This window comes from Asparagus officinalis, chromosome 1 (assembly GCF_001876935.1).
Source record: "Asparagus officinalis chromosome 1, Aspof.V1, whole genome shotgun sequence".
Lineage (NCBI taxonomy): Eukaryota > Viridiplantae > Streptophyta > Magnoliopsida > Asparagales > Asparagaceae > Asparagus > Asparagus officinalis.
This window is the reverse complement of record NC_033794.1, coordinates 85,112,199-85,125,309: the sequence shown is the minus strand read 5'-3', so window position 1 is coordinate 85,125,309 and position 13,111 is coordinate 85,112,199. Positions and strand designations below refer to the sequence as shown.

General features: G+C 38.4%; 1 protein-coding gene across 1 annotated transcript in view; it reads left to right on the top strand.

The window, feature by feature from the left end:
* Positions 1-10,100, top strand: part of LOC109827012 (probable strigolactone esterase DAD2) — a 15,626-nt gene extending 5,526 nt beyond the window's left edge. The window contains exon 2 of the mRNA XM_020393992.1: positions 9,398-10,100. Within this exon, the coding sequence (XP_020249581.1) occupies positions 9,398-9,824 (427 nt within the window). The 3' untranslated portion in view covers positions 9,825-10,100. The remainder of the gene's footprint in view (positions 1-9,397) is intronic.

The window sequence follows — 13,111 nt, the reverse complement described above, 5'->3', positions numbered from 1 at the left end:
AGTGGCTGTTGACGCTAATCAGAAGTCACAATGGCAACCTCAAAAGTATCGAAGGACTCCGGATCCGAGACTCTAAAAAGAGTACTCCTTCAAGGATGAAGAGGATCTAGCTATCTTCAAATACCTCCTTGAAAACATCAAAATCAAGTTGCCACCTATTACAAATCAGGAGGAAGCTGATAACACTTCGGATCAAAAGTACTGTGCTTACCACAGAAGGATCCTTCATCCCACCAAAGCTTGCTTCACTCTCAAGAACAGCATTCAAGTCTTGGTTGACGCAGGCATCATAACGCCGAAATGAACCGAATAAGAATAGTATCCTCTGATGAGTATAATAGGTTAAACTAATTCTCCCAATCCTATGATGAGTATAAAAGGTTAAACTGCTTCTCCCATTCCTCCGATGAGTATAAGAGGTTAAACTGCTTCTCTCATTCCTTCGATGAGTATAAGAGGTTAAACTGCTTCTTTCATTCCTCCAACGGGTATACGAGGTTAAACTACTTTCCTTATTTGTAATAACAGGAAGTTTCTAGAGAATATTACTCTTAATATTCTCAAGCATAACCCAACAATATGGTCGATTACAATTGGATTCAGGTGTGCCAAAGAGCTGGGGGTGGGAGACCTCAACGCATTCTAAAGGGAAGTTCTGGAAGGATACTACATATAGTATTCTTAAGGATAACCCAAAACTGATTATTCATGGTAAAAACCAATCATCGGAATAATTCATTCCAAACGAACCTCCCACTATGGCTATTTAATCATTTCTAAGATGATTAAAACCCACCCACTGTGATTTTCCGAGCACTATTTCATCGAGATGAGATGACTTCATTCGGTCAATCTTCCCTCACGAAACTCCCATAGTGTAACTATTGAGTACTTGATGATTCACGGTCCTCCACTACAAAGTCTCTCACTGATCAAATTAACTGATAGTAAGTCCACCAAAATTCTTTCGGCTGAGTCCATCCAAACTCCTATTGTGTTGGTGCACTTAACACTCCCAATGTTAAAGTCTCAACACGGTATTTAAAAATTTAAGCTGCTGATCCATGGCTATTATCAAACCCCTTCGTGTTAAGTCCTAGCCACTTGATACTAAAAAACGCACCGAGTGATTTGTACGAGTCAACATTCCCAGTGTTAGTTGTATCTTCACTCTCACTATTTCTTGGTCAAATCTTCACCAAAATCCCCTCTCGATTCCTTTCATGAACGAGAGGTTCACTTTCAAATCGAGCGATCAAACATTCCTTCAGTTAGGATCGTCTAAAACCTACCACTTGGTCAAACCTTCCTACAGTTAGGGCCAAAACTAGAGTTCCCTCTCGATAAATGAGAAATCCACCTTTAGATTGGGTAATCAAACCTTCTGACAGTTAGGGTTATCCAAATTTTTAGAGTGAATATTCCACTTTGAGTTTCTTTTGTATCTGGAGATAGAATATAAAAATTTTCCTCTCCAGCATCGGTTTTGTCTTTGCCCCAAGAAAAGACACCACCTTCCAACACCAGAATCTATGCCTTACACGCATAAGAAACTTTATCTTGATTCCTAAATAGAGATAAGTATGCATCTAACACATGCTGCAGGGTGGTCCGTTCACGCAAAAACGATCAAGTCTACGTATTCAACACCGTAGCACCAAAAATCCATGCTTTTCATGCATGGTTAATTTTATCTTGAATCCTAAGTAGGGATAAGTTAACGCCTAACAGGAATTTTTGGTTAATCTTTTACCGTAAAAAAGATAAAATCCTATGTATTCAACATCGTGATAGGTCATTATTAATAATGCCAAAATCCGTGCCTTACACATACGGGAAATTTTATCCCGAATTCTAAGTAGAAATAAGTCAACGTCTAACACACATTGCCGGTTAACCTTTCTTCATGAAAAGAACGCCAGGATTCATGTCTGGGGGATGTTATCTCAATCCTTGAATAGAGGTAAGTCTACGCCTAACACGTGTTGCCGGTTAGTCTTTCCCCGTAAAAAAGACGAAGCCTATGTATTCAATATCATAGTACCAAGTCTAAGAGAGTTCATTCTCGTAGCACAACATCACATGTGAAATGGATTTAGATAATTCATATGCAAGTCCGATTCAAACGGTAATCGGTAAAGGCATATTAAATCCGTTGATGGCTAAGGGTTTGCCTAAAATCCTGAAGTCTACGTCTAACACGTGTTACCGGGTAGTCTATTCCTCCGACAAATAACGAAGTTTATGTATTCAATATCATAGCATCAAGTCTAAGAGAGTTCATTCTTTTAGCATAACGTCACCAATGGAATGGACTTAAACAATCTGCATGCTAGCTCGACTCAAACGGTAGTCGGTAAAGGCTCGTCAAACCTATATATGACTGAGGATTTACCAAAAATCCTATAAGTATGATAGTCACTAACGCACCAGCTTTATCAGTTGATCTCGTGACTTGAACACCCGGGAGAACATCAATTACAGCCGAAGTTTCCACAAAGGACTTTGAACATGTTGCAAATAAAAGTCATCGCCGGTCAACGCGTTGCGATGAATGTTAACGCCGGTCAACATGTTACAATCAAAGTTAACACCAGTCAACGCGTAGTCAATACGTCGTCAATTCTCACTAAAACAAGGCTCAGATCAACTTCAAAACAAAGAATAATCCTAAGGATTTTAACCGTAATTCAGATACGAATCCCCAATGAAGATAGTCAGTTCAACATCGACTCAACGACATGAGCTAAAATCAGAGATCAACACACCAGTTTCAATTCGAGAATTCGACAACGATCAGACGATAAATGCAGAGCCGGAAGAATTTTAGCTATTCGACAAAATATTGAATAGACTGAGAATTAAAGAAGTTAAAAACTAAAGCCAATTACAGGTCCTTTTACACCGAATGAAGGTTGGGTCTATCACATCCAAAGTATTTTAGGCTCTTCTATAAAAGAAACGAGACTAAAATACTTTGGAGGGGATATTTGTAGGCGTTAAAAATTACCTATAGGTTTCTACACACAGTTCGAGATGGAGAGAAGATGATGAATGTCATTATCCGAGTCAAGGAGGATTATCTGACATCGATAAGTGCATGAAACGAATCGAAGAACCGTTGATGATGTAGCAACAAACACCAAAATGGTAAAGCAAGGGAACACGTACTCACCGGCCACCTCCAAGTGGCCCGTGCATTCACCGGCCACCTCCAAGTGGCCCCTGCGCTCATCGGCCACTGCCAAATGGCCCACGAATTCACTAGCCATCACCAAGTGGCCCGTGCACTTATCAGCCACCTCTAAGTGGCTCGCACGCTCACCGGCCAGCTCCAAGTGGCTTGCACGCTCATCAGCCACCTCCAAGTGGCCCACATGCTCACCGGTCAGCTCTAAGTGACTCGCGCGCTCACCGGTTAGCTCCATGTAGACTGTGCGCTCATCAGCCACCTCCAAGTGGCCTGTGTGCTCATCAGTCACCTCCAAGTGGTTCGGGTGCTCATCAGCCACCTCCAAATGGCCCGCGCGTTCACCGGCCAGCTCCAAGTGGCCCGCACGCTCATCAGCCACCTCCAAGTAGTCTGCGTGTTCATCAACTTCTCAGTCGATTGATCCTCATCAGTCAACCGAAGTAGCTCATTAGTCGATGTAGGCGTCAAAAATTGCCTATAAGTCCCTGAACACAGCTCGAGACGATGAGTCGTCAAGCGACGAACCGTCAGACGACGTGGCGACGAGCCGTCGAAACAACAAAGCGGCGAATCGTTGATGACGAAACAACAAGCCACCGGAATGACAAAACAAGGGAACACGCGCTTATCAACCACCTCCAAATGGCCCGCGCGCTCATCAGCCACCTCCAAGTGGCCCGCGCACTTGCCGGCCACCTCCAAGTAGCCCGCGCGCTCATCATCCACCTCCAAGTGGCCTGTGCGCTCATCATCCACCTCTAAGCGGCCCACGCACTCGTCAGCTGCCTCTAAGTTAACAAAATGCATGAAGCGAATCGGTGAAGCGTACAAGTCAGTAAAATAATGAAATGCGCGTAAACGATGAAACAAGGCCACCGAAATAGCCACTGATAGTTGAGTCACATCAAAACGACTCGGCCAAAGCTAAGTGGCTTGGCCAAGGCCAAGCCACCTTCAAGTGGCTCAGTCAAGGCCGAACCACCATGGGGTGGCGCGCACAGTGCTGAGCCACCGTGGGGTGGCTCGTGCCCAGAAACGCTAAAAACGCATTTTTTGATGGTTTTTTATGGTTTTTCTCGGGATTTGTTCACTTCAGAGCCTCCTAACTATTTTTAAGCTATCCCTAAACCTTGTTAAGTGGTTGTTAATAGAGAATAAGATCAAATCATCAGTTCCTATCCTAAAACGCTGCAACCGAAGCCTATAAGTACAAGCTTAGGGCCATATACGCAGGGGATCGAAAATCAGAGGCAATTTGCTGTGAAATTGAAGAGTGGAGCACGAATTTTAGAGAGACTAGCAGATCTTGGCGAAATTCTTCAGCATAAAGAAGGAGAGTTCGAGAGATCTGAGGCATGTCCCCCTTTCCTCCGGATCAAACTTGGTTTTGATATCAAGAAGAGTCGTAATCTTGCTTGGTCGAGATGATCACTTTTGTGATTGTTTTCTTTATGAAGCAAGAGCATTGAATTTTAATTCTATCAACCGGATCTGATCCGCAGTGATCTACGGACTAACGCGTCCTCGGCACAGGCAAATATCACACACAAGCAGCGGGTGATAAACGTCATCTTCGTGTGTTTGAAAAGAGTTGTAATTTTTACTTTATTTTCATTGTAATGAGAGATCTTATAAAGAGATACACTCTCTTGAATCTGTAATTGATAAATAATTGTAATGGATTCAGCAATGAATAAACCAACTTTCGACGCAAACACAATCAGAGTGAATTTTTGGGGTTAGAGTAATTTTTGTCTTTTTTGGCCACGCCAAGACATGTGAGACTTAGAATTGTTACTTAGAAGGATTAAAGTGAAAAAAAATCTTCAAGTGGTTTAAAGGAATAAAAAAGTTTAGGGTGGTAATATGCAAAACCCCTCAAAATTTAGGACGAGCTTGAGGTAAAATGGCTAAGGATAGTTATATGCAAACCCCCAAAGTTAGTGGGGGTTTTTGAAATTAACGATTACGTTATGAAAAACTCCCCAGGATAAGCTAATATTAATCACACGAGAGCACAAAAAATATCAAGAACACACAAACACAAAGATATATGTGGTTCGGCTTGTAGCCTATGTCTACGGGTGAAGGAGGAGAAAACTTTACTAAATTGTGAGGAATACAAAGTGGAATATCTCAATCACTCAATCCTAAATAACACCCCAAAATTCTAATACAACTCTCAACTAAATAAAAGGAACAAAAGAGAAGAATATCAAATAGACTTCACAAAAGAACTATCTCTTCTTGATTGGTGCTCCAAATATTGATGAATCTAATTGGTTTGAAAGATTGTTCTTAGATAGCCTTGAAGATCCTAACTCCTTGCTATTTAAGGAATAAGAATTCTAATAGGAATAGAAGTCCACATGTTCTAAAACCCAATAAGAGTCCAAATAGAAATAAACCTCTAATATGATTGGTTGTGTAAAGTCTAATGTAAGTAGAACTCTTGATCAAAACAAACCAAGCTAAAAAAGGAACTCCCAAAGTAATATGGATTTGAGTATTTGAGGCAATTTATAACAAATCTCCACATTGACTCAAATACGTAGAAGATTCCTCCCTCTAAAATAGGCTAACTTACTCTACCTTCTCTAATAGCCCCCACAGGGCATCTAAGTGCGGCGCGTATCGATCAAGTCAAAGCCCGGCTTGAACTTGCTAACTGAAAGATGCCTCCTCAACAAATCGACTGAATTGTCCGCATGACGACCATAAATATTAGCGAAGTAGTTACCTGAAGTAGCTTCTGAATAGCAGAAGGGCACAAAATTGTCAACCGACAATGCATAAGCTACTGTATCTTCATGTCATCGCAGTGGTCGGATATTTCGTCTAAACTGATCTCTAGCAATAGTATATTCCCGCTCTTCTTGCAGCTTCTGAGGTACTTCATCTACTTGAATGGGATCTGGCTGCTAAATTCTCGTAGTCTTATCCTGTTGAAGAGCTAAATCACGAATTTCTAACTCCACCTTATGTCATGTAGTGCACGCCTTATCATCAACTGAAACCGATGATCGTTTCTGGTGGAACACAGCAGATTCATCAAAAGTAACATCACAACTAATAATAATCTTAGGAGACTTCGGATCAGGACACCACAACCTAAAACCCTTAACATCTGATGCATAACCTAGGAATACGCACTTATTCGCTTGCGGCTCAAGTTTCCCTTGATTAACATGCGCATATGCAGGGCAACAGAATATTCTAAAGTTAGAATAATCTGCGGGCTTACCGGACCAAACCTTCTCTTGAGCTTTACAACTAATAGTAGTAGATGGCGACCAATTCACTAAGTAATAAATCGTATTCACTGCTTCCGCCTAGTATTCATTGCCTAAACCTGCATTGAACATCATACAATAAGCTTTCTCTAATAGAGTTCTGTTCATACATTCTCCCACTCCATTCTTTTGCGACATGCAAGGGACTGTATGATGTCTAACTATCCCCTCCTTCTTGCAGAACTCATTAAATTCTCCTCCACAAAACTCAAGGTCATTATTAGTTCTAAGCCTCTTAATTAGCCTCCCAGTTTGCTTCTCAATGAAAGACTTTCACTGGTTGAAAGTCACAAACACCTCATATTTATGTCTCAAAAAGTAGATCCAAACCTTCCTGGAGTAGTCATCAATGAAAGTCAACAAATATCTGGAACCACCACCCCTCGAGACAACTTGAGAAGGTCCCCAAAGATCTAAATGGATATAATCTAAAGTACCTTTAGTCCGATGCATTGTCATACTGAAGCTGACTCTTTTCTGCTTCCCAAAGATGCAATGCTCGCAGAATCATAATTTTTCTGTACTTGTTCACATAAAAGACCCTTCTTACTCAACTCGGTCAATCCGCGCTCACTCATATGACCAAGTCTCATATGCCATAATCTGGTAGTATCAACTCCTGACATCGACGATACAACTATAGCCGAGCCGGTAACGGTAGAACCCTACAAAACATACAAGCTACCAATCTTTTTTTCCTTTCATGAGCACAAGAGAGCCTTTAGTAACCCTAAGAACTCCACATTCACCTGAAAAATTACACTCAATGCTATCAAGAGTGCCCAAAGAGATGAGATTCTTCCTTAAACTTAGAATATGCCTAACATCTGTCAAAGTCCTGATAACTCCATCATTCATCTTAATCCGAATTGTACCTTTCCCAACAGTCTTGCATGAGACATTATTCCCTATAAGAACAACTCCACCATTAATAGCTTCATAAGTGGTGAACTAGCCCTGATTAGGTCACATATGATAGGGACAACCCGAATTCAAAATCCAATCATTCATGCTCCTATTTATATTATCTGTAGCCAACAAAATTACATCTTTAGCAATATCAACTTCAGCAGAGCCCTCCTTTAATTTTTCTTCATACTCTTCTTGTTTATTTTTGTTCTTCAATCTGTAACAATCGATCTTGATGTGCCCTTTCTTCTTGTAATATTTGCAGGTCAGATTCTTGTGTTTCGACTTATACCTGTTACCTCCAAAACCTTTTTCTTCCAATCTTCCTCGAACAAACAAGCCATCAGCTTTATCACCACTTTTACTTATGGTTAACTGTTTGCTGATCTTCTCCTTATTCAATAAATTCTCTTTGACGTCCTTGAGACCAATAGAATCTTGATCATAAATCATAGTATCCCTGAAGTGCTTGTAGGAAGGTGTCAAAGAACACAATAATAATAGGGCTTGATCTTCATCATCGATCTTAACATTAATTTTACTCAAATCTGCGATCACAGAATTAAATTCACCAATATGAGATTTGATGGGTATTCCTTCCGACATCAGAAGTATGTACAAACGCTGCTTCAAGAGGAGGCGATTAGTGAGCGACTTCGTCAAATACAAATTATCTAATTTAGACCACAAATCAGTGGATGTTATCTCCATGAGAACTTCTTACAAAACATCATTTGTCAAACATAACTGGATCGGTGTGAGAGCTCTATCATCCAACTCGTTCCAATCTTCCTCTGTCATAGTAGCCGGTTTCTTCGACTTCCTGAACAAAGCCTTCTTCAATCCACTCTGTGTCAACACGGCGATCATCCTAACTTGCCAAAGGCTGAAACTGATATTGCCATTAAACTTCTTAATATCTTACTTCGTAGTAGTTGTCGTCATCTTCTCATCCGATTGATAGTTGAGGGCTTTGATACCAATTTGTTATGACAAATTCCCCAGAATAAGCTAATATCAATCACACGAGAGAACGAAAAAAATCAAGAACACATGAACACAAAGATATACATGATCCGGCTTGTAGCCTATGTTCACGGGTGAAGGAGGAGAAAACTTTACTAAATTGTGAGGAATACAAAGTGGAATCTCTCAATCACTCAATCATAAATAACACCCCAAAAGCCTAATACAACTCTCAACTAAATAAAAGGAACAAAAGAGAAGAATATCAAATAAGCTTCACAAAAAAACTCTCTCTTCTTGATTGGTGCTCTGAAGATTGATGAATCTAATTAGCTTGAAAGACTGTTCTTATATAGCCTTGAAGATTTCAGCTCCTTGCTATCTAAGGAATGAGAGTTCTAATAGGAATAGAAGTCCACATGTCCTAAAACCCAACAAGAGTCCAAGTAATAATAAACCTCTAATATGATTGGTTGTGCAAAGTCTAATGTAGAACTCTTGATCAAAACAGACCAAGTTAAAAAAGTAACTCCCAAAACAATATGGATTTGAGTATTTGAGGCAACCTATAACAGATTATATTTATGGGTTTCTTCATAGAAGTCATATTTAAAATATGGTCATTTTATAGAAAACGCCTCTGATTTTTAATTTATACATAAACCACATTTAAAGCACTTTTTATTGTAATCAACCATTAGACTCACTTTTTGGTTAAAATTTTTTGGGTAATTGATCTCACTTAACCTCCATTAAGGATCACTCTCTAATATATTTGATATTTGACAACTAATTATTATGACAAAATTGAAAAAGCTTGACTTAAAAGTGAGTCCGGGTAGTTGAGTGCAACAAAAAACACTTTAAAAATGATTTATATATAAGTTAAAATTCAAATATGGTTTTCATAATATGACTCTATTTTAAAGATGGTTTCTGTGGAAAAACCCCTGTTTTTATCAGAGAAAACCATCAGCAGCTTTGAGATCAACGTAAGACTGTCCCATACTGTCATAAAATCATTTGTGTTTTATAGGTACATAAACGCAGAAGGCTACGAAGGAGGATTCGACCAGCCAACGATCGACACAATGCTCTTTAGCGCAGAATCCAACTTCAACAAATGGGCCGAAGACTTCATCCCTCTCATCCTCGGTTCCAACGAGCCCACCTCCAGCAAAACATACTCCGAAGATTTCAAGCGGATGAGGCCTAGCATCGCATTATCCGTGGCCCAAACCGTATTCCTCAGCGACCACAGGGACGTGCTCGAGCACGTGCACGTCCCGTGCACCGTGGTCCAGGCGACCCACGACGCGGTGGTGCCGATATCGGTCGGGTATTACATTCAGAGTAAATTAAGAGGGAAGGTGAGTTTGGAGATTGTGCAAATGGATGGACATTGTCCTCAGTTTACCGTGCCTGAGAAACTCATTGATGTGCTTGAGAGAAGCCTGAATTAGGGGGTGATTTTGTTGATAATGGGCTTGGGTTCGGATTGGATTGCGTCAGTTGTGAGATTTTACGGGGTGGTAGATTCTAGTTGTAGGGAGATACTGCTGTGTTGTTCTTTTTTTTTTTCTTTCTTTTCCCACCTCTCTCTTTCCGGATCGCTCCCCTTTTTTGCAAGCCAATGTTGTGTTTTACAGGAGTTTATGTTTATTGTTGTAATCTGAACTAGTTTCAACCCGTGTGATGCATGGATTTATTAAGCACGGAGCTAGTAAGTTTCCTAAAATTGATAAACGTTATAAAAAATCACAGTTGTTGGTAACTTTCAAGAAAAAATTTAGCAAAATATATAGAATTGGCCATCTATTATACCAAAGCAAAATACATATTATTATTATATATTGTGTAATTGATAAATAATGTTATGATTCCGCTTCATGCAAGGCTTCGATTGTTACTCGTAAATTGTAAAGTAAAACTATGAGGTCTGAGTAGGTCTGTCCATCCGGATCGGTCCGGGCCGGAAAAACCCAAAGCTCGGACCCGGGCCCGATTTTTTTATTTTTTAAAATCTCTTTAAATTTTAAAATATACATAAAAATTACAGAAAATGCTAATAAAAACAATAATATTATTAATAACTTAAAATGACATAAATTACAAATACAAAAAATTATAAAAATAAAAAAATAATAAAAATAACTTCTTTTTTAATAATCAGTAAATCTTTTACGAGTATAAATTTATTTCAAAATTTGTTGTATCATAATAGATGAGTACATCCCAACTAGGTTGGCACCTACTCACCTATATCACTATTATTTGCAACTGTTTCCAAAATAATTCATTACAAATTTAAAGCTAAGAAATAAAAATTACAATTTGATGAGTATTGTTTAATCTTTATATCTATCTGCTAATCCCAACTCTTCAAATTTATCTTCCATTCCATCCATCCGATCGATACCTTGCGTTCGCTTCTCGTACCTCTACCAATCTTGTAAGCACATCACCGCTTGTATAGTATACGAATCTAAGCATGTCATGTGGTCGTCGATCAAACGTCCTGTTGTGCTGAAGGCGGATTTCGAAGCTACCATCGAAACCTTCACTGTTAGTAAGTCACGAACCATGGTGGAACGTATAGGATATGAAACTGATCCATATACTCTCCACCATTGCAAAATATCTAAAACATTTCCTTAACATTTAAGTAAAGAAGCAAATAAATATTCATCTATTTCAGAAACCTCTAATGATGATCCAAGTCCAGATCTACCAGTTAGCTCAGCTACCATTGTATACCTATTAAAACTTACACTTTACCTCGGCCTGAGCTCAAAGGCGCCGAAGCTGTAGACTGTTGTGCAGCTACACCATGCCTAGCTGCATACTCATCATATAAGGTTTGAAAATAATTTCTAATAACTAAATGATGAGAAGTAGCAGTAAGGATGGATCCATCATCTAAGTCTATAATCTGTCCATCATACAATGATTGTAACAAACTTCGAAGGCCAATATCCTTCAAACATGGATCAATAAGAACCCTAAACCAAAAATATGAGAAATAAGCCTAAAATAATTATTAAATTTGCTCTCCATTTGAAAAATTATAGCTCCAAAAATATCATTCATACGATATTTGTTAAAAAAAATTTAAATATTTAAAATTTGTAAAGTAGCTAAAATAATAGTTGGATAATAACAACCAGATAATAACATTGTAGCATCATAAAAAATATGTAACATCTCATTTAAATTATATATAATTGTCCATTCATTTTTTAGTTATTCCATAAGTGTTACCAGAGCTAGAACTAGAAGCATAATAATTTATAAAATTATTTATAATTTTTTTATATTCTATTGCCACGCTTAACATTGCATATGTGGAATTCCACCTATGGTCAACATCTTTTGGAATTAGTCTCGGCTTATAATTTTTTCTTTTGTAAAATAGTTTCCATCTTTTAATTCTTTGTTCAGAAGCATTATGCATATTAGCAATTGTTCTAACATTTTCTATCATTGGTTTAATTTTAATAAATACACTTTGAACAATTAAATTTAAAATATAACAGATATATCTAATATGAAAAAGATCGATCACCATGACATGGTAATGATAGAGTTGTTTTGATAAAATTAACAACTACATCGTTATTACTTGCATTATCTAGTGAAAGAGAAAATATTCTTTGATTAATTTCTAGTTTCATAAGTTCTTCAATTATTAAATTTGTAATATTAATACCAGTTTGTGACTCTTCAATTGTAATAAAGGAAATAACTCTTTTAAACATTTGCCAATTTTCTTCAATCCAGTGTGTTGTCATACAAAAATAACCAGTTTGTGCTCTAGATGTCCAAATATCAGAAGTTAAAGAAAATTTACAGTTTAAATTTTTAAAATAAGAAATTATTTTTCCTTGTTCCTCCTGATAATGTTTTAAAATATCAACAGTTTAAATTTTTAAAATAAGAAATTATTTTTCCTTGTTCCTCCTGATAATGTTTTAAAATATCACGTAGACAGGTTTGACGAGAAAATTTTATAAATACGGAATAAAAACCATCTCTAAACATATCTTCAAATTCATCATCTTCTACTAATTTAAAAGAAAAGTTTTTAAGAATGATAAACCTGATTACGTATTTTCTGACTCGGGCAGCGTCATAATTCTAACAACCGAGACTACCAGAAGAGGAGGATTGAGAAATCATAGATTGTCGGATATCACCTTGAGGATTCTGGCCTTTGTTGTGTTTTTCTATATGACGTTTGAGGTGGTTGGTGCCGCTCTTATGATGAGCTAGGAAAGTCTGACCGCACAATGCACATTTAGCCTTCTGGGTGAGGATCCTACCGTGTTCATCCTTGGTGACGTCTATCTTCTTAAAAAAATTCCACACATCGGATCTCGGCCTTTTAGGAGCTCTTGGTGCAGATTCATCGCCACCGGATTCGGGATTAACACTGGTAGGATCGGTAGGAGTAGTTGTTGTAGGAGGACTCATTTCAAGATCGGTAGGAGATAGGTTTTGCTCTTCATAATCAGATTCGGAAGCCATTTGATAGATGGATTAGAAAGTATAATAGATTATTAGAGAGTATAAGATTGTATAAGAGAGTATTAGAGAAAAGTAGATGATTTTTGGTGTGAGGAGAAAGAGTGAACCCCCCCTCCCTATTTATAGAGGCAGCCTCCTAGTCAAATGACCAAAAAACCTCTAGTGACCATTGGGGCCGGGTCGGCCCGACCTGGCCCGGTCCGGACTTTGCCCTCAATGGTCA